Genomic DNA, 23,051 nt, shown 5'->3' with positions numbered 1-23,051 from the left:
TCGACATGTGAAAGGTTTTATAAAAACATTACGGTACACCTACATAACATCATCATCTCACTTAGGAGGAAAAAAAGGGAGATCAGCATAACTTTTATAGTATGTAACTCTGATCCTTTCCACCATTAAAAAGAAGATAATTATTTTCAAACTCCTTCCAATGAGTTGTACACATTAAAATTCAATGTAAAGGTCACTTTAAAGTTGAAAGTTTGATTAGCTCTGTTTTAACAACAACACAACTTTTATAAAGGCTCCAGAGCAGCAGCATTCTCTCATCATGTTCGTATTTCTACATTTATTTGTACGTATAATTTCACACTCTCTCTCTCTCTCTCACACACACATGGCATGGGAAAGATTTTATTTTTAACTTTTCTCCTCCATCTCCCCTAGGTTGCACCATTTCCCAGATGCAGGCCATTGAGAAGGATTTTGTTTTCCAGGGATCAGGAGCTGATAATCCTAAAGGTCGCCAGCAGCAGCTGCACTGGCATCCTCTTCCAAGAGAAGGATCCAGACCATGGAAAAGCCAAAAAAACACTGCAGAAATTGAAGGGTGCTGCCTCTACCACAGTTATCCCCATTCGGCTCATGTGCAGAGAAGATTAGAAGGGAGGATTCTAGAAGAGCACCAGACAGCAGGGGAAACAATTAAGCAAAGGAGTGGCTGAGTGGGATCTCTGCAGGGCCATAGAAGGGAAGGAAAACTACTCAGCAGTGGAGAAGGTAAAGAGCAATGGAGAGGCTAAGAAAAAAAATGAGTGTGCTTCTCTGGCTCCAGGTTGAATCAGTCTCTCCCCCCATGAGTAGTATACCTTTCCCATCTTAATCAGCTCCCACTCAGCTGCTCCTCTGCTCAAGAACTTCCTTGCCTGGCCCCACTGCACTTTTAGTATTATCCCCTCTAGTCCTTTTGCCACCCATAGCTCCTCTTTAAAACACACCTCTGCAATATTAACAATAGTAAATATTCATAACAAAAGCATCTGACTTAAAAGGGCACTTTCAAGCATGGAAGACTTAAAATTTGATAATCTCCCTATTTTAGCTATTTCTATAGTATCCCGGTCTGTAGTGTATAAGTACTGAGGATGTAAAAACAGGTTTCAGTCTTAGCCTTCCCAGTTTAATTCTCAACAGGGGAAGGGAGGGACCAGGAACATTCTGAAAAATCTCTTTTAGGATATCTAAAAGACGGTTACTCACCTTTGTAACTGTTTTTCTTCGAGATGTGTTGCTCATATCCATTGCAGTTAGGTGTGCGCGCGCTGCATGCACGTTCATCGGAAGACTTTTTTACCCTAGCAACACTCGGCGGGTCGGCTGGGCGGCCCTTGGAGTGGCGCCGCTATGGCACCATATATATACCCCAGCCGACCCGGCCACTCTTCAGTTCCTTCTTGCCGGCTACTCTGACAGTGGGGAAGGAGGGTGGGTTTGGAATGGATATGAGCAACACATCTCGAAGAACAGTTTCAAAGGTGAGTAACCGTCTTTTCTTCTTCAAGTGATTGCTCATATGCATTCCAGTTAGGTGATTCCCAAGCCTTACCTAGGCGGAGGGGTCGGAGTGAGATGTGGCAGCGTGCAGAACCGCTGAGCCAAAGGCTGCATCATCTCTAGACTGTTGGACCAGAGCACACTGCGAAGCAAAGGTGCGGACCGATGACCAGGTCGCTGCGCGACATATCTCCTGGATAGGCACGTGGGCCAGGAAGGCGGCTGATGAAGCCTGAGCTCTGGTAGAATGCGCCGTGAGATGGCCCGAGGGGACATGAGCCAGGTCATAGCACGTGCGTATGCACGCCGTTACCCAGGAGGAGATCCTCTGGGAGGAGATGGGTAGACCTTTCATCCGTTCAGCGACTGCCACGAACAGCTGGGGGGATTTTCGGAAGGGCTTTGACTGCTCGATATAAAAAGCAAGCGCCCTATGGACATCTAAGGAGTGCAACTATTGCTCCCGCCGAGAAGAGTGAGGCTTCGGAAAGAAGACCGGGAGGAAGATGTCCTGGTTGGTATGGAAAGTCAACACTACCTTAGGGAGGAAAGCTGGATGAGGTCGCAACTGTACCTTGTCCTTGTGGAAGACAGTATAGGGTGGGTTCACTGTAAGCGCTCGAAGTTCGGAGACCCTTCTGGCTGATGTAATGGCCACCAGGAAGACTGTCTTCCACGACAGGTACAGGAGTGAGCAAGTCACCAATGGCTCAAAGGGCGGATGCATAAGTCTACTTAGGACTAAGTTGAGGTCCCAGGTGGGGGCAGGGCGGCGTACTGGGGGGTAGAGGCGTTCCAGGCCCTTAAGAAATTTAGTAACTAAGGGGTGGGAAAACACGGAGCGGCCACTTCCTCCGGGATGGAATGTGGAGATAGCCGCCAAGTGCACCCTCAGAGAAGATATCGCCAGGCCCTGTTGTTTAAGAGTGGTAAAACAGTGGGGATCGAGACTTCAGAAGGAGTAACAACCTGCGATGCACACCAGCAGGAGAAACGTTTCCACTTGGTCAGGTACATACCCTAAGTGGAAGGCTTTCTGCTGCTTAGTAGAACACGCTGTACCGAAACGGAACAGCATAACTCCGATCTGTTCAGCCATGCAGGAGCCATGCCGTGAGGTGAAGGGCCTGCAGGTCCAGGTGGCGAAGACTGCCGTGGTCCTGCGTTATGAGGTCTGGAAGGAGTGGTAGGGTAATCAGGTTGTCCAGGGACAGGTTGAGCAGTGTGGTGTACCAGTGCTGTCTGGGCCACGCTGGCGCGATCAGGATTAGATGCGCTCTGTCCCTGCGGAGTTTTATTAGGATCTCGTGAACCAGAGGGAACGGTGGGAAGGCGTAGAGCAGGTGGTGCTCCCAGGACAGGAGGAATGCACCCGTGATCGATCCCAGTGAAAGACCCTGGAAGGAGCAGAACGTTTGGCATTTCCTGTTCTTGGGAGAGGCGAACAGGTTTATGAGGGGAAAACCCCACCTCTGGAAGATGGAATGAATTACGTCTGGTCTTATCGACCACTCGTGACAGAGGAAGGATCTGCTCAGCTGATCCGCGAGAATGTTCCGAACCCCTGGGAGAAAGGACGCTACCAAGTCTATCGAGTGGGCTATGCAGAAGTCCCAGAGTCGAATGGCCTCTTGACACAGGGGAGAAGAGCGAGTCCCTCCCTGTTTGTTGATATAATACATGGCCGTTGTATTGTCCGTAAACACCAAGACACAACGGCCATGCAGAGGTTGCTGAAACGCCTGGCACGTGAGGCGGACTGCTCTCAGCTCCCAGACGTTTATGTGGAGCGACAGCTCCTGTGATGTCCAAAGGCCCTGGTACGAAGGTGACCGAGGTGAGCCCCCCACCCGAGAGATGACTTATCTGTCGTTAGGGACAGCGAGGGCTGTGATGGATGGAAAGGTAGCCCTGCACACACCAGGGAGGGAGTCAGCCACCAGTCGAGGGAGCGTAAGGTGCTCGGGGGAATGGTCACCAGAGTGTCTATTGGGTCCCTGCCCAGACGGTAGACCGAGTTGAGCCACGTTTGAAGGGGCCGGAGGCGGAGCCTGGCATATTTTGTCACATAAGTGCAGGCGGCCATGTGGCCTAGTAGGCCGAGACACGTGCGAGCCGAGGTGACCGGGGAGCTCTGCAGACCTCGAATGATCGCCGTGAGTGTCTGGAAACATGGCTGAGGTAGGTAGGCCCTGGCTTGAGTGGAGTCCAGGGTTGCCCCTATGAAGTCCAGCCTTTGTGTGGGAACCAGTGTGGACTTTTTGGCATTGAGGAGCAGCCCCAACCGGGAGAATAGGTCCGTGATTATGTTCACGTGCTGTCTGACCTGAGTCTGGGAGGTTCCCTTGACGAGCCAGTCGTCCAGGGACGGGAATACATGTATCTGCCACGGGCGGAGGTGGGCGGCGACGACGGCCATACACTTCGTAAACACCCTTGGGGCTGTAGAGGGACCGAAGAGGAGGACCGTGAATTGGAAGTGCCAGTGACTGGCTACAAAACGAAGATACTTCCTCTGTGGAGGGAAGATGGCGATATGGAAGTACGCGTCCTTCATATCGAGGGCGGCATACAAGTCTCCAGGATCCAAGGACAGGATAATAGTCCCCAGGGAGACCATGCGGAACTTCAACTTGACCATAAAACTTGTTGAGGCCTCGCAGGTCTAGGATGGGTCTGAGGCCTCCCTTGGACTTGGGGATGAGAAAGTAGCGGGAGTAAAACACTATTCCCTTCTCGTCTGGTGTTACCTCCTCTATTGCTCCTGCGGCGAGGAGAGACTGCACCTCTTATAAGAGGACTTGCTCATGAGAGGAGTCCCTGAAGAGGGACTGGGTTGGGGGGTGGGAAGGCGGGAATGAAACAAATTGGAGGTGGTATCCTTGTTTCACCATCAGTAGGACCCAGATGTCTGGTCAATTGGGACCAAGCCGGGAGGAAGTAGGAGAGGCGGCTGGAGAAGGGAGGAGAAGGATCCTGTCCTGAAACTGTTACGCCGTCCTTGTGCGTACCTTCAAAAGGTAGACTTAGGCCCCGGAGGTGCTTTTGGGGGGCCATTGTTTTGACCCCCTTGGGGTCCGGACTGGTGTCTATGGCCACCCCTCCCGCGCCTTCTGCTGAAGTCTTGTCTTTACCGGGACACAAAATAAGGCCGGTGAGGTTGGGGCCGGAAGGGTCTGCGCTGGGTCACCGGTGTATGCATATCCAACGAGCGCATGATGACCCTGTTGTCCTTTAAACTCTGCAACCTGGAGTCAGTCTTTTCAGAGAACAGACCCTTGCCATCAAAGGGTAAGTCCTGGATGGTGTATTGGAGCTCGAGTGGCAGGTTGGAGATCTGTAGCCATGAGATACGCCTCATGGTGATACCTGAGGCCAGAGTTCTGGATGCCGAGTCGGCCGCATCGAGAGAAGCCTGGAGGGAGGTTCTAGCCACCTTCTTTCTTTCTTCAAGGAATGTGGCAAATTCCTGGTGAGAGTCCGGGAGTAGAAGATCTGTGAATCTACCCACCTCCGCCCAGGTGTTGTAATTATAACGGCTCAGGAGAGCCGGCTGGTTGGCCACCTGGAGCTGCACGGCACCTGCCAAATATACCTTACAGCCCAGTAGGTTCATCCGCCTAGCCTCCTTTGATTTGGGGGCTGGTGCCTGTTGGCCGTAGCGTTCCCTCTCGTTGACTGATTGGACAACTAATGAGGAGGGAGGAGGATGAACATATAGGTATTCGTACCCCAGAGAGGGCACCATATATCTTCTCTCAACTCCCTTTGCCGTAGGGGGAATGGAGGCTGGGGACTGCCATAAGGTGTCAGCAGTGGCCTGAATGGTTTTGATGAAAGGCAAAGCCACCTTAGTGGGGGTATCTGCCGAAAGGATGCTGACAACTGGGTCCTCAACTTCCGGGACTTCCTCTACAGGAAGAATGATGTTGAGCGCCACCCTCCTAAGGAGGTCCTGATGGGCTCTGAGGTCTATCGGCGGGGGCCCTGATGATGAGGTCCCTGACACCGCCTCGTCTGGGGAGGAAGAGGACGATACACCAAGGATGAGGGGGTCCTGTGGCCTCTTGCTCCGGGGTTGGCTCCTGCTTCAGCGGTACCGGGGAACCTCGTGGATGGGTTATCAGCTCCTCTGTCCCAGCTGGAGGGGGACAGCTAATGGTGGCCTCTGGAGCTCGATGCTCTGAGGAAGCGGAGCAGGTCTGGAGCAATGGTACACCCAGGGTGTCCAAAAGGCCTCATGGTACGCACAGGGTGTCAAAAAGGACCACTGGTGAGGGCCCGGGTCCTGAGACTGGACCTCCTGGAAGACCCCGGAAGGCACCTCCGTATCTCGCTCCTGGTCGTAATAACTGTCTGCATGAGAGGACACCGACGACTGTCTGGATGGCCATGGAGGAGCAGAGAAATCTTGGGCTGAGGTTCCGACGGACCTCACTCCCTTCTTTAACAGGGACCGGTGCTGGTATTCGTAGCGGTACCGGGATCGAGATTGGGACCTACGACCAGACCAGTGCCAGGAGGCCAACCGAGATCTCGAGTCTCTGCGGCGTGAACGGCTCTGAGAGGTACGGTGCCTGGATCGGAGCCGAGAACTGGAGCAGTGCCGTGGATAGGGAGGTGGAGAGCGGGAGTCCAACTGGTGCTGCGAGTCTGACCGGTGTCATGTAGGAGAACGGTGCTGGGACTGCGAGCAGCGTTGAGAGCGGGAGCGTCCTCTCGACCTGGAGCGTCTACGGGACCACACAGTGCCGGTCCACTGTGCCGATGGACGGTGGTCTAGGCAGGGTTGGCTTGCCCCAAGATTGGATTAACCGCACCGGCGCTGCCAGGGGTAGAGGCAGTGCCGAGGCCGTCAAGGCGATTAAGTCTCTCGCCGCCGAATATGCCTCTGGCATGGATGGCATGGTGAACTCTACCACAGCAAGCGCCGGGGAGCTATGAGGCACCGGACTCGATGGCCCTTGCGGGACCGGAATCAACGGTGCCGATTTAGTCGGTGCCGCGGCGGGTATCCGCACCAGGCAGTCCGAACTGGGCATGCTCTCTGGCTCCGGCATAGTTGGAGCCAAGGCAGCAGAAGTGTTGGCCTTCTTCAACTTCAGGGAGAGGGAGAGACGCAGAGCCGACTTCGGTGCTGGTGTCGGCTGGTGCCGAGAGTCCTTACGCATGCCGGTGCAATCCAGTGCCGTAGGGGTGCCTCTGTTCACTGACTGACAGGTGCTCGGTGCCGAAGATGGCGGTGTCAAGGCCACCTCCATGAGGAGCTGTTTTAGTCTGATATCCCGCTCCTTTTTAGTTCGCGGCTTGAAAGTTTTGCAAATAGGGCACTTAGCTGTTAAGTGCGATTCCCTGAGGCACTTTAAACAGGAGTCGTGTGGGTCTCCTTTTGGCATTGGCCTGTGAGAGGCCGAGCATGGTTTGAAACCCGGTGAGCCCGGCATAAGCTCCGGCGCCGGGTGTGGGGAAGGGGCTACTCCCCGAACCCCACTAAGCAGTACTAAACTAACTATACTATTAATGTAAGAACTTACAACTAAATCTATCTATCTATCTATCTATACACACACAAGAACAATAACTATGTACACGATAACAACGAGAAACTACGAGTAGCTAGGGAAGGTGGAGGTCAGCTAAGTCGCACTCCACCGTTTCAACGACCGACACGGGCGGTAAGAAGGAACTGAAGGATGGCCGGGTCGGCTGGGGTATATATACAGTGCCATAGCGGCGCCACTCCAGGAGGCACCCAGCCGACCCGCCAAGTGTTGCTATGGTAAAAAAGTCTTCCAAACGTGCACGCGGCGCGCGCACACTTAACTGGAATGCATATGAGCAATCACTCGAAGAAGAATAAGTAATTTAGGATCTACGCATTAAAAAAAAAAAAATCATTTCAAACATCACATTCCTGTTTCAATCGTTTTATAAAACTTACTGTATTTACCTGGTGGCGGAATCAGAGGAGGAGCAGTACTGACAGTTGGAGGGGGTGGGAGGAAAGGAGGTGGTGGAAGGTGGGTAGGTGGAGCTCCAGGAGGGAAAAATGGAGGTGGCTTGGTAAAACTGTCTACATCAGCACTGGATCTTTCTGAAAGAACCTGTAAGATATGAAACCTACAGTTACAATTGTTATGTAGACAGGGGTTGGAAAATATAAATTTTCTTCTCTTTCTAGTTCTTTCCATGGAAGGAACATACATCACACAAAATACTTTCTTAAATAGATATGTAAAGAATATATAAATTTTTTTAAAAATGCTTTTTATGAACCAAACTAAATATTAAAAACAAAACAAGAACATTTTGAATTCCTAGATTTAAAAAACAACACGAAGCCAGAGTTAGGGTTGAGGCTGCATATTAGTAATTTAAGAGTAAAAAATATTATAAGAAAATTGTAATTATTATATTCAGGTAATTCAGACTTAGGATTTCTTTTAAATTTAACTTGAACATGTGAAAGCATAAGACTACAGCTAGAGCACCCAAAAACTTTCATTCTGCCATATAGTGATGCCATGAGGGAAAAATTAGACTAAAAACCCTGATTACCTTCAAAAATCAATTTAATTTAATCAGGGACCACAAACACTAAAATTTCTTATTACATGGTGTGAGCTAGTGGAACAGTGATAAAGAAATTCATTAAAATGTCTCCCTTCATTACAAGCTATTTATGCCTTAAATCAAATTTTTATTTCTTAAATTGCATATTAAGAAAACTCTCCTCACTTCTTTTTAACATCAATGTCATTTGGGGGGCAGGCATGCATGGCAGATGACCATTTCCAATATAACATCCACCCTTGCCATACAATTGACATTTATATTTATAATATATGTGTGTGTTTACAGAGACAGACGCACACATACACCACCACACCCATACAGGCCCAATTAAGTCAATGTAGATGCCTGGGGTGTAAATCAGCAAAGAAGCTGGACCACTGCTGCTTTTTACTAAAAAGTATATTAAAATGTTTTCTTCTGAACAACATCAATTTGGATTTCACAGCGAAAAGAGTTTCTTGGAGTTAAATACAACATATTAATTTTAAATTATATTTGTTCATTTTCCTTGGTTGTTCATATCATCATCATTCATCCAAGCAGTTTAGAATTATTTATTCAGACGATAAGGTGAAAGAAAAAAAGGCCCTTGTTGGTCAGTGACACAACATGTGAAAATCTGCAATACGAAACCTGTATGTTGCTATTTTCATTGGCACGCCGCCTTCCTTCCACTCTGCTGATAGTAATGGTCTGTCCAATCACATCTATTGTACCAGACAATCTCCTGCAACACAGGACAAAATGGAATTACCAGAAAGTACTAAAGGACTTTTATAAAGCTTAGAACAAGCAAATTAAACAGCCAAGGCAAATAATATATGAATCAATTAAAGTCCATAAGCGCCATCCTTTGTACAAAAGCTATTTACAAGTCATGTAAAGTTTCTGCAGAATGCTAGATCCTAAAAACATGTTTCATTTATTGAATCTTATAACATCAGCTTTCTTGTTTCTTTAGAATTAAGGAAAGGAACAGTACAGCCCTCTCAAGAATAAAAGCTGAATGTTTCCACATTCCACTCCCACTTTCCTACAGTAAACAGCCATATGTTTCTGCCTATGTTAAAAGAAAAAGATCGGCAATATTGGAATTAAAGAGTACTGGTAACATGTAACAAGAAAAGAGTATTCTCAGAGAAATTCTATAAAAATTAACAAATGCAATTTAAAAAAGTGTTACAGGAAACTATCAAAACACAGGAAATTTAGACTTGGGGCTCCAGAAACTATACCTAATGGTCCATGGAAGATGGAGAGAATGACAAGGTAAATACTGAGGCACTGATAAAAACGGTTAGCATACTGTGCATACTGTAGATATTGCAGCACATATTACATGAAATCACCCATTATCCTTGGGCTTCTGCAACATCTAGACATAGCAGCATACCATTTAGTGGGTAACGTCAAATGGAACAGGGTACTTAGAAGCCAAGAGACCTGGATTCTGTTCTTGAGTTAATAGGTCTGCCTGAAACTCAGAAGTCACTTAGACGAAGCCACTTATCCTTTGGTACATCAGTTTCCCAAAATGTAGAAATGAAATAGAATCATAGAATTTCAGGGTTGGAAGTGACCTCAGGAGGTCATCTAGTCCAACCCCATGCTCAAAGCAGGATCAATTCCCAACTAAATCATCCCTGCTAGGGCTTTGTCAAGCCTGATCTTAAAAACCTCTAAGGAAGGAGATTCCACCACCTCCCTACGTAACCCATTCCAGTGCTTCACCAACCTCTTAGTGAAAAAGTTTTTCCTAATATCCGACCTAAACCTCCCCCATTGCAACTTGAGACCATTACTTCTTGTTCTGTCATCAGGTACCACTGAGAACAGTCTAGATCCATCCTCTTTGGAACTCCCTTTCAGGTAGTTGAAAGCAGCTATCAAATCCCTCCTCATTTTTCTCTTCTGCAGACTAAACAATCCCAGGTCCCTCAGCCTCTCCTCATAAATCATGTGCTTCAGCACCCTAATCATTTTTGCTGCCCTCCGCGGGACTCTTTCCAATTTTTCCACATCCTTCTTGTAGTGTGGGGCCCAAAACTGGACACAGTATGCCAGATGAGGCCTCACCAATGTCGAACAGAAGGGAATGATCACGTCCCTCGATCTGCTGGCAATACTCCTATCTATACAGCCCAAAATGCCATTAGCCTTCTTGGCAAGAAGGGCACACTGTTGACTCATATTCAGCTTCTGGTCCACCGTAACCCCTAGATCCTTTTCTGCAGAACTGCTTCCTAGCCATTCGGTCCCTAGTCTGTAACAGTGAATGGGATTCTTCCGTCCTAAGTGCAGGACTCTGCACTTGTCCTTGTTGAACCTCATCAGGTTACTTTTGGCCCAATCCTCTAATTGGTCTAGGTCCCTCTGTATCCTATCCCTACCCTATGGAGTATCTACCACTCCTCCCAGTTAAGCAAGGAGCTGCCTAATTGCTCTAAAAACAAAGTACAGGTCTGTCTCATCTTATGCTGGGGTTACGTTCCGCAGTTAGTGTGTGAAGCAAAAATTGCATATAGTCAAAATTACACTGAGTGTAATGGCAGGCGGAATTGCCCGCACTACAGAAACAGTATTTAAATTGTTTTTTTTTCCTCTTTTTTTTGTTTTTTTCTTGTTTTTGCTGACTGCTTAAAGCTGAACTCGTGCATGATAAATGTGCCTAAGATGCGACAGACCTGTAGAGGCAAACACTTAACTCCTTCCTGGGTTTGCCTTTACTAACAAAGAAATTAATAGTAGGATAAAGTTCAACTCAAACCTCTTGACAGACTTTGTTTATATTTTTGTTTTTGGTAGGCATCGACTCCTAGTGCGTCTCAACCTTTTTTCACCCAGGATCCAAAATCCATCCGCAGTTTATTGCCCAAACGACAAATATTTATGATTCTAAGGACTGATTCAGAGTATAAACTCAGAACTGGTTTTGAGTGCAGGGGGAGGGGTCTGGGGTAAGTATTTCTCCCTTTCCGGCCTCCACAACAATCAGGTCCAACAGCACTGTTAGGGGGCTGTGGAACCAGTTACAGTTTCTCGAAGTGGTGCTGCCCCCAGAGCTGAAATGAAGGCAGAGGTGTGGAGTGGAATGGAATGGCAGTTTCAATAGAAAGAGTAGTAGAAGGGAGCAGTTTGTTCTACCATTAACTTCATTTGTTCCTGCTGGGCCTAGTGTCCAAGGGATTTTGCTGTTTCCACCCACTTCAACCTGAGAGGTGCAACCTAGCAGTCATCTCTTCATGAATAAGGCTTCATTTTAGTCATGGGTATTTTTAGAAAAAGTCACGAATGAGCAGTAAACAAAAATTCACAGCCCATGACCTGTCCATCACTTTTACTATAAGCCCCTAACTAAAACTTGGTGGGGGCAGCTGGGGCAGGGGAGGAGACGGGGATGGACAGCCCTGGGGCACCATGGGTACTCGGTGGAGGCAGGGGGGTCGCAGCCCAGGGAGCACCATGTGGACTGGAGAAGGAGGTTGACTGGGTTGGGGCAGGTTCCCTACCCGGCAACTGGGAAGTGGCAACCTCCAGCTGCTAGCTCCGCTCCACCCAAGCCCTGGTTCTGCAGCTCCTATTAACTGGGAACCATGACCAATGGGAGCTGCGTGGGTGGTGCCTGCAGGCAGAGGCAGCATGTGGAGCTAGGAGCTGAGTTCCTGTCACCCTTCCGGGGAGCCCCTCCCAGGTAAACACTGCTCTGCACCCCAATCCCCAGACCTAACCCCCCCATTGAACTCCTGATGCTGGGGGCGGGAGAAGGGACTGCCCCAGCAGCAGGCGTTGCGACTGGCCCAGGGGCTGGCTGAGCTGCTCAGATGGCTCCCAAGCCAGCAGGAAAGTCACAGAAAGGCACATAATCCGTGACCTCTGTGACAAATACAGAGCCTTACTCATGAACCACCAGAGGGTCTTGACCCAAGTTCTACTCTATATCCACTCAGAGATCCTTGAGATTTTCTGCATTTTTTGTCACTTTATATTACCGAAGATCTCTTACCACCACAACCATCATCCTTCTTGTCACAGATGAATGAATCACAATCACATAGAGATTTGAGATAGAGATTAGACAATAAATTTCGGAATTCCACTGACTGACAAATTTTCCAAGAATCTTAAATATCAACACAAAGGTCATGTACAGTAGCTTCATTTGAAAAACCATTAGTTTAAGAATTTTTTTTAACACAACATAATAGAAAAGAGAGACATGGTTGTTAAAGAATCTGTGGTATTTGTGTTAGAGCAGAAGGTATTAATCTTGGTACCTTAAGCAAATTCTAGCTCCAATAACTGCACCCTGGCTACCTAATTCCTCCTGAAATTTCACTTGGCTAGTCCAGTCCTTAGCTGTCATATACTATTGCTCTGTGCCAGTAAACAGTTTCCACACGTCACGACTTCAAGCACAGTTTAAATGTCCTACATATATCTCCTAACTACTTAACAATTCTTTGAGAGATTCAGTGTTTATAATGCTCTTTGAGATCCTCGTATGAAACTCAACACGTAAGTGCAAATTATTAATAAAACATGCAAGTTATGTCAGCAAAGAGACTTGACTTCACTGTCTCAGGAAGTTAACTAATCTACTTTCAGCATTATATTAATACTCCCCTACCTCTCTACTCTTTCCTCAGATGTGCTTTGCTGCCCGCTTTCAAATCTGAGACATTTTAAAATATTCTCATATACTGCTCTGATAATGTAGGAGAGGTAATGGCCCTTCACAAAACTTGGACTACTCATTCTCACTGAGCTTCAAATAATTCCCAAAGGTCTCCATTTTGGAGAGGACTTCTAAAACTAAAGGATACTAGTTCTGAGATAGGAAAAAGACAAGGTCTTCTAAAAGTACATTTAAAAGAGGCAAACACAGACTAAACAGATAATAGCAATTCCAGTCCCTTAGAGAAGTTGACATATTTTTCATTTTAGAAACAGGGGTCCAAAAAGTCTGAGTTTCCATTTTTCTTCTCACCCCCACTGTGGCTACTGTTCTAGTCATGCTCTCTCCCTTTATGAAGTGATACAGCTGTGAAACAGTTTGAGAATTTTAACATTTTGTCTTTCAATATGTTGCTCTTATTTAACTCCAACCTAATTTTTTGCATGTATTTTGTGAATTGGAAACAGGGGGGTAGATAAGGCTGGCTCTTTTCTCTGGTTTATTCTCTTTGGTATTAGAATCTTTAATAACAGCAATAAGGAAAGAAAGTATCACAAGGTATCAAATCATGGAGACTGAATGCAAGTCTATACTATATACAATATACAGACAATTCTCTATTATCAGTTTAAAGACCCAGCTACTAGTAAGCCAGGCAAGTAACAGAACACTGCAGTACTTAGAATAATATCAGGATGTAAAGCCGATTGGATTCATATGGAAATTCTTCTACCTTTTACATTCTGCCATCCTTCTGTTTTTAAGAACTAGCAATTTATATGGGTCACAAAAAGCATGAATTATTTAAGTGTGACATTAAACAGAGCTTTAAAGCATATTGAGAGAAAAAAAGGAATAATTCAAAAATCAACATTATTAGACAGAGGACTTTTGGAGACAGAGTCATAGATTCTAAGGCCTGAAGAGAGCATTGTGATAACTGACTCTGCCCTTCTTTACAACAAGCCACAGGACTTCTTTAATTAATCCCTGTTTGAACTCTAGCACCTCTTTTAGAAAAACATCCAATCTTGATTTTAAAATTGTCAGTGATGGAGAATCCACCACAAACCTAGTAAGTTGTTCCAACAACTAACTGCCCTCATAGTTAGAAATGTGCATGAATTTGTCAAGCTTCAACTTCCAGCCACTTTGTCTGCTAGATACCTTTGTCTGCCAGATTGAAGAGCCCTCTACCATCAAATTTCCGCTCCCCACATAACTTCTTACAGACTGTCTCTTATAAAAGTCTCTTCAGGTCTACTCAGATTCACAATTCACAACTACTTTGGCCCCAAACTACTACTACTAACCAGCTGGAAAATTAACTTTTGGAATTAAAAGTAGGTTTTTTTAGTTTTATATGGCAGAAAAAGCAAAGATTGAAACTGAAGAAACTATATGCTTCCATGAGGAAAGCAGACATTCATCTATCATAAAGCTAAGCTTTTCAGTCTTACACAAATTCACTAAATCACACTGATGAGACCATAACACCATAGGTGAAAAATCAAGCACTACTTACATACAGTAAACTGCAAGATTACATCATAAATCTGCCAGACTATATAATAGAACATCAACAGAATATGAATGTTTTTAGTGACATCAGTCAATATAGACACAGGAGATTGAAACATTTTGGAAATAAGTGGGTTAAAGGTAGGGTGAAAAGAAAAGAATGGAGGACCTACTATTCAGGTCTGAAAATGCAGGCAACACAGAAATTACAAGTCATACACAGAAATTATTCGCTGATTTTCTACACCAAAAATCCAAACAATATAACACATCAATGTTTCTAAAAGGAGGTGAAGGCAAAATACAACTGGTGGATGCTATGTGAATAAAAAGCATAGTGTATATATAGTGCTTAGACAAAAATAGAGGTCTATTTGTGTTGTGTGTACATGTACATATAAGAAAGAAGGGAGGTGGAGGGGAGAGGGAGAGTAATATCTATCAGTATTTACAATTAAAATACATAATCTGATTAAAGGTCTTGGATTACCCACTCTTAAATCCAAAGAACGAAAAATTGGATAATCAGCTCAAAAAAAAAAATCAGAGTTAAATAGGTTTTGATTATTTAAAGCATGCTCCTAGATTTTACAATTAAGTCACCTACACACTAAAAGCAAATCTGGGAGGCAGAGTTTGGAAGCAGACTGGCCCAGTTAGAAGTCAGTCTGGGTCCAGAGACTATGCAGAAACTCATGCAATTAAAATCTTGACATGTTATACAAGACCCCCTAGTGAAAGCACAAGACAGGTCCATGAGATAACCGCTGACACTGAATATCTGGCAAGGCAAGCGCTGGCAATTATCACCACATTCTAGGAAAGTCAATGCATAGGGTAGTTCTGGGATAGCATTCTGACAAAAATAAATGAACCAGAGAGTGGATCTCCAGATCAGCTACTTTACACATACAACCACTGTCCAAAACAAAATAGTATAGATTTCCAGATACTGGAAGAGGATATGAAGGTTTATAGACCTTGTTTTCCTTATCTCAGATTGTTCACTTTCTCCTCCCCTTCTCCATTCAGTAAACTTTGTCTGTTTTGCATAGGAGGGAGGTACACATGTAACTACAGCAATGCCTCACTTAATGTTGTAGTTATGTTCCTGAAAAATGCGACTAAGTGAAACGATGTTAAGCAAATCCAATTTCCCCATAAGAATTAATGTAAATAGGAGGGGTTAAGGTCCAGGGAAATGTTTTTCACCAGACAAAAAACTATATATTATATAGATATACACACAGTACACGTTTTAAACAAACAATTTAATACTGTTCACAGCTATGATGATTGCGAAGCTTGGTTGAGGTGGTGAAGTTAAAGGGAAGGATATTTCCCAGGGAATGCCTTGCTGCTAAATGATGAACTAACACTTGGCTGAGCCTTAAAGGGTTAACATATTGTTGTTAATGTAGTCTCTCACAGAAGGCAGCACAAAGAGGTGGAAGGGGAGACAGCATAGCAGACAGAGACAGACACACACATTGTGTGTAGGAAGTTGAGACAGTAGCTGCTGCCCCAAGCTCTCTCTGTTTCTCTCCGTCCGTGTCCCCTCCCTGCTCTATATGGAGAAGGGGTAAGCAGGGTGCAGGAGCAGCACAAAGGGGACACCCTGATATTAGCCCCCACCCCCTTCCCCTCCTGCACAGCAAGCAGGAGTCTCTGGGAGCAGCTCCAAGCCACAGGGTAGGAGCAGCACATGGCCGTCGGGGGAGGGACAGTTGAACTGCCCGCAACTGGTAGCCTGCAACTGATAGCCTGCTGGGCAGCTGCAGCACATGGAACTTAAGGGAGTAGGAAGCTGCTAGGGGGGCTGCCAGTTAATCGTGGTTACAAACCCCCACCAATAAGCTGCAATGGGCTTATCTTCCTGCAAGCAGTGGACAAAGTAGGCAGCTGCCAAATAATGACGTTAGAAGGGAGCATTGCACAACTTTAAATGAGCATGTTCCCTAATTGATCAGCAACATAACAAAACAACATTAACCCGGACGACTTTAAGTGAGGAATTACTGTAATATATTGGAAGCGGCAAGAAGTGTTACTTGACAGAATTCTTTCAAGAAATGAACAGTTCAAAATCCTTCCTTTTAAAAACACACTTTGTATTTTGTTGTCTACTTCCTAAAAAACAAACAGTAAAAAGTTCTGTCCTAAGTTACTTACCTTATAGTAACTGGGATTCTTTGAGATATGTTATATACATGGATTCTACTCCTGGTGAGCATATTCCCCATGTACGCAAGAGTGGATTATTTTTGGCCAGCAATGTCTGTTGGGGCCATGCTTGTGCTCTAGGTGCCCTCTGTTAAAAGCCTGGATGAATATATTTTTCCAAAGAGGGAGCTACTCTGTCTAGTGTCCTAGGGCACGCCCAAATCTCATCCACAATCTGAACAGGGGAGCTCAGCAGTATTGTGGTGATATCTGTAGTCGGTCCCAAAGCAGATGCACCTCTAACCACAGATGAGTCCAGCAAGAGTGACTCCAGTTGTGGGGTCATCATGAGATCATTTGGCACTGACAGCCTGGGCTACAAACATCTGCACCATGGAGGTCAACATCAGAGTCCTGGGCACCGAGGTTATCAGTACCAAGTGTACTGTGCTGACATTAGTACCAAGTCAATAGTACTGGGGGGAGTATGAACCTTGGTTTCAGATGGTACCACAGATTCTTAGTGACCAGCCAACATACTTGGTTCTATCATACTTGGATCTAGCCTGTGAACTCTTTTCTAGTGAAGGGCAAGAGCCAATACAGATGCATGACGGACTTTTTGCCTCATTTTAATAAGCACCAGAGAGGATGACCTATGCCTACGCTGGTCCTTGCAGTGATGCTCCTTCCTATTCCTTTCTGATGACTGGGAAGAGGAGGTCTTGACGGCTCTTCAATATTCAGTAGTCAAAGAGGTCAAGCTGTTCATCTGAAAAATGAGCCCAGGAGCTCACAGCAGAGCCACTGTTCACAGGAGACTTGCTGAAAGTTCAGGCTTCAAGGGTTCTTTTTCTCAGACTTTAAAGAGGCTCTTCATTGAGCCCTCCAGCAGAAAGAGCTGAAACAGGTCTCACTTGCTTTCTGTGTCCTCTTGGAAAAAGAGCATCAGATTAAGCCTGTCAGAGACATGCCCCTCGCCAAGGCACAAGAGGCATCTAGAGTGCGTCCCATCACTGAGCAAGAGAGCAACCTCACAAGAGGGACAAATTTTAAAACCTGGAGACTTTAATTCAGTACAGTGTCTTGAGTTCCAGTACTGGGGATATGTCCTAATCTACTAGGAAAAAGTTTGGTTTTGTTTTTTTGCCAATGGGCATAAATAAAACTAAACTAACTAGCCTAATGAGGCCAAGATGTAAGTGTACGCTAAAAGGGTTCCATCTTGCTGCCATGGGCAGTAGGAAGGAATTGAAGGACAATTTTGCTTGCTCCACCTTTTATGCCCCAAAGGCCTGTAGGGTGCAGGCACTGCTCCAAAGGACCCTGCGTACCAGGAAGAATGTAGTCTTGCAGACATGAGGCACATGCACACCAGAAGTATTATCTACATGGACAGTCACCTTCAGCCCCCAACTAAAACTTCTCCAGTGTATCATCAAGGATCTCCAACCTATCCTGAAGGATGATCCCTCACTCTCATAGATCTTGGGAGACAGGCCAGTCCTCGCTTACAGACAGTCCCCCAATTTGAAGCAAATACCAGCAACCACACATCACATAAAAACACTAACCCAAGAACCCATCCTTGCAACAAAACCTGTTGCCAACTCTGTCCACATCTCTGCTCAGGGGACATCAGCATAGGACCTAATCACATCAGCCTCACTATCAGAGGCTCGTTCACCTGCACATATACCAATGTGATATATGCCATCATGTGTCAGCAATGCCCCTCTGCCATGTACACTGGCCAAACTGGACAGTCTCTACGCAAAAGAGTAAATGGACACAAATCAGACGTCAAGAATTATAACATTCAAAAACCAATCAGAGAACACTTCAACCTCTCCGGTCACTAAATTACTGATCTCAAAGTTGCAATACTCCAACAAAAAAACTTCAAAAACAGACTCCAGCAAAAAATTGCAAATTAATTCCAATTCTGCAAATTGGACACCATTAAATTAGGTTTGAATAAAGACTGGGAGTGGATGGGTCATTACACAAAGTAAAAACTATTTTCCAATGCTAATTTTTCCCTTACTGTTACACCTTCTTGTCAACTGTTGGAAATGAGCCATCCTGATTATCACTACAAAAGTTTTTTCCCCCTCCGGCTGATAATAGCCCACCTTATTTGATTACTCTCGTTATAGTTGGTATGGCAACACCCATTTTTTCATGTTCTCTGAGTATATATATTTTTCTATTGTATTTTCCACTCCATGCACCCGATGAAGTGGGTTTTAGCTCATGAAAGCTTACACTCAAATAAATTTGTTAGTCCCTAAGGTGCCACGAGTACTCCTCATTCTTTTTGCTGATACAGACTAACACAGCTACCACTCTGAAACTTGAAAAAGAATGATGCTCCAACAACACATAGTGAATGGTTCCATTCTAAGCAGAGAATAGTTATTTATAAACCATTCAAATCACACTATCCCTATTCTCCAAGGAAATCTAGTTCAAAGAGTGACTCTCTTATATGGCACGCTGAACTTGTTTTAAGAAAAAATACAAATGCAACTCTGTTAAGAAATTCCAAGTTGCTATAAACTGCTTATACCTTCACCAGAAATGAGACTATCAACAATGAAATGTGTTTTAACAGAAACTCAACTTTTTCCAAATGTATAAACTAATAAAATCTGAAAGATACCAATTACTGACTAGGCTACTCAATACCAACCGTAAATTTATATTTTGCTCTTCATCTTCTCAGGGCTTTAGAAACCATTAACTAATAAAATAATGCTTTTCTTTGTTTCTTCTTATTCTACCTTCATAAGTACATTTTGTTACCCTGTATCTCCTGACAAGGACCAGGGATTTGTTGAGACAGTTTTACTTGCTGTTAATTGTTGGGCACAAGTAAGCAAACAAATGTAACAAAGTTAACCAGGTTCAATTCTGTACAACATGAACAGAAATACTTCAAATCTAGTTGATATTTCACCCTTTAATCTTGCAATGCTAATTCACGGAATTTGAGGTATTTACCTATTTAATTATGAACAAGCACAGATCAATGTTCTATGGCACTTACAGTGCTTTTTCTCTGAACCATGCGGAACTGAGAACATGACTGTCAAGGTGACAAGTCATTTTTCCCCTAATGGAAATATCCATTAGAAACATAAAATAATGAAATTAACAGAGCAGACAAGGGATAAACAACATAAGAATGCTACCAAAAAAGTAATGGAGAGTTAGTTACACTATATATTACTAAAAATGAGCTATATCATTTACAATCTAGATGCGAGAAATGTTGCACTTCACTGTTCAAGTTCATACCTAGACTGTTTGAAACATATCATTTTTATATAATGTTCCACTATGACCTGTGAGAACAGAATAGTCTACAAAGACCTAAAGAGTCTGTGAGCTGGCTGTTAAGCTAGTCTGAAATACACTTCATAAATGTTCAATCTGTACACGATCTAGTTATTTATATGTTCAAAGAGGTTCCCTTCATTGCTTTATATTTGCTGTAAGTAGTGCAGGTGGTTTTTTTTTATTAATATGGTGTGTAAAACATCAGTTTCCCTATTCAATTTTATATTGGTGCCTGACCCAATGCAGAGAGCTGTAAAGGGGTATGACGGGGTGCTGAGTGAGAAGCACTTAAATCAGCCCCTGCCACTCCAGCCCCAATCAAGGGGAATGGATTGGGGCTGGCTGGATAGTCCTGTGTCTCTCTGGTAACGGCCAGCACCTGCCAGCCTCATTAGCCAGGGCTATAAAGGTTTGGAGGAAGAGAGACAGGCACAGAGGGAGTTGGGAGCCTTGGTCTGCTGCTAGCCAGGCCTGCACTTGGCAAAGTTAGCTGCAAAACCTACACATGGGTGGAAAGTGGTGGTGGGAAAACAACTGTAAAAAAAAGAACACTGGTATTGCATCAAGCTGATGCATTCCTGACTGAAGAGGGCAGTAGGGTCCAAAACCAGAGGGGCCCAAGGTGCGCCTTGTTACAAGGGACTGCTACAGAACTGAGCAAGAAAGGTAAAACAATAACAGATATAATTTAGCTTTAGGTACACACCTTCAAAGCAGCTAAGCACACAATGGCTGGGCTATCAACTGAGGGAGCAGTTACTTAGCTGGCTCCATCCAGGCTAAAATTTTTCACTTTCTGTCACGGAGATCAAAAGACTATGACAGTTAAAGTGCTGCTGGCAGGAACTGAAGACATTTTTGGGGTGAGCTGATCTTGGGTGCTGTCAGTGGGGGGAAAAATAAGCTGACAGGGGGATGCATTCAGAGACAAAGAGAAAAGGCTAGAAGCAGTGTAGGCTGGTTTTCCCAACTCAGAGATGGGGAAATAAGTCAGACCCACCTGAGCTGTGGATAGAGAGATTAAGCTTAGGCAAGGGAATATGTATGTAAGGCCTCTTGCTTTATATCTACTGATCTAAGTACTGTGTACCCTTTGGGCAAAATAAATCATGTTTTGTTTTGAAGAAGCTGATTTCATCTTACTGCAAGCGTACACTGTCACAGGCTCCGAAAGAGAAACCCTTGCGGGGTCATACTTGAGTAGGACCTGCCGCATTAGTTACGGTTGATACCCAAGGGATCCTGGTGTGACAGTGGGCAAACTATGGAATTCCACCTCAGAAATGGTAAAGGCCAACAGCCTGAGCTCTCACAGAGACTCCGAAGAACGGACAGAGGTACAGCTAGCCCAGTGACAGAACAAGACTCACCCTGTAATTATCTGTCTCTGTTAAACTGCTAAAATATCTAACTAAATACTGTGTTATTTAGACATCTATTAGATGACTTCCATAATGTTCTAGTTCTTTCCGAAGTACATATTGTTAGATTATTCAATAATCTTTAACCTTCTACATGATTATATTTATACTGCAGTTTCTAAATAAACCTAATAAATAAGCTATAAATAGATGAGATATCACTAAAACTATTCAATCAAATGGAAGTCTTCCATTATACAGGAGTATTCATATGATGTACATTCACGATTTTTTTTTTCAAATGAAACCTATTACCACCTGGCTAAAATTGCTTCTTAGCTTTTTAGTAGCCAATGATAGTTCTGTTTGCATCATTTGAACAACAATTTCCATGCTCCTGGCTAACCACTATTATTGATTTACATACTAGAGGGAAAGCTATTTGGGTATTACGGTTTTCAAGCTGATAAGCCATTGGATGGAAGTAATTAATAGGCTCTAAATTCAAACACTAGAGAACAAATTTTTAAAATGAAATGTTTTTCAATTTTTGCTTCTCACACATGTATTATGTGGTCAGACCACCATCTGTTTTCAGACTCCCAAATAAGGGGAAATATGTGCTGCAATATCTAGGCACAAGAGTACATCCAGGAAACCACATGGCAGCCCTGACTAGGTAGATTTCCAAAAATCTGTCTAAGGGGGACAATGTCCCACCAATGACACAAAAATAAATAAATAAAATAAAATAAAAAATGGGAAGACGGAGGGGGAAGGGAGGGATTAAAATGTTAAATAATGTTTGTGCCCTAATTTTTTTTTTTCTTACCTTAATTCAGGTGATTCGGCCCTCCCATATCGCTCCTGCCACTTCCCGATGCCTGAACTGGCTTTTCTGGAAGCAGTGCTTGTCTGTGACTGAGAAGAGGTGCTGTTTCTGGTGAGATAAATTTTCTAGGTCTTTCTTTTCTTGTGTCTCTACCTTTTCTGTTCTTTGAGCGCCTCTTCTCTTCCCTACTCCCATTTCCACTCTCATTCTTCCACTCCCTCCACCCAGTACATCATCTACTGTTAAAACTAGCAGGAGTTCTTATGTAAGACAAGAAGCTTTACTAGCACATTTATAAACAATACTACTGCTGGCGCCTCATACTACACTGGGAATTTTTAACAAATGACATCAGACTGGGATTGCAGTGCAATCCTACCACCTGAAATAATCTGTACCTAGTTAAAATTTTCTTATTTTAAGGGATAAGAACATCTAAAATAGTTTTTCCAAGTTTTTTCATTAACCCACTAATTTGCAATACAAAAACTCAGAGTAACATTCCCTCATATACAAACAGGGTGCAGGGAGGGTGGTGGTGGTGATGAACTTTGTACTGCTGTTACTGCATTCTACCCAAAATGTTTTAAGTAGAAGCATGCATTGCAAATGATCTAAAACTAAGTTGTTTATAATAATTTTTAAATTTTTCTTTCAAAGTTTCATCTGACCACTTATAAGAAACATTGTTTTTGGCATGGCAACTTATAACTCAGTGTATCCTAAAATAGCAGACATCAAATACTAAAAAAAAGTCAGCTTTGCCATTATAAGGACATGCAATTACAATGATCTAAACAAAGTTTATATATAAATACAGACGCACCATATACACACCTATTCTAAACATATACTGATGGGGAAGGATGGATAGAAATATAAATGCTGGCATGCTGATTTGTGCTCTCTGTTGCCATGCAAGGGAACCAGGTTTGATTTCCAATCTCTACTCCCAAAGATATCAAAAGTTGGGGAGTAAACTTGGCTCTTTAAGAAAAGGAGTGCTCCTCAATTGCTCAAGAATAACTCCTCTAATCAACAATGTTTACTGACTTTAGTACCACTGGAAAATCAG

At 44.3% G+C, this 23,051-nt stretch overlaps 1 protein-coding gene across 19 annotated transcripts in view; it reads right to left on the bottom strand.

The window, feature by feature from the left end:
- FIP1L1 (factor interacting with PAPOLA and CPSF1) overlaps positions 1–23,051 on the bottom strand; it is a 100,075-nt gene that overhangs the window by 46,737 nt on the left and 30,287 nt on the right. For 14 of the 19 annotated variants that reach the window (XM_030564011.1, XM_030564007.1, XM_030563994.1 and 11 more), the window contains 3 exons: positions 21,977–22,084; positions 8,713–8,806; positions 7,454–7,607 (listed from right to left, as the gene is read on the bottom strand). In XM_030564011.1, coding sequence (XP_030419871.1) covers positions 7,454–7,607; positions 8,713–8,806; positions 21,977–22,084 — 356 coding nt within the window. The remainder of the gene's footprint in view (positions 1–7,453; positions 7,608–8,712; positions 8,807–21,976; positions 22,085–23,051) is intronic. The other 5 variants (XM_030564005.1, XM_030564008.1, XM_030564009.1 and 2 more) reach the window with 1 other exon arrangement.

Source organism: Gopherus evgoodei, chromosome 5, assembly GCF_007399415.2.
Source record: "Gopherus evgoodei ecotype Sinaloan lineage chromosome 5, rGopEvg1_v1.p, whole genome shotgun sequence".
Lineage (NCBI taxonomy): Eukaryota > Metazoa > Chordata > Testudines > Testudinidae > Gopherus > Gopherus evgoodei.
This window is presented reverse-complemented; position numbering and strand designations above follow the sequence as displayed.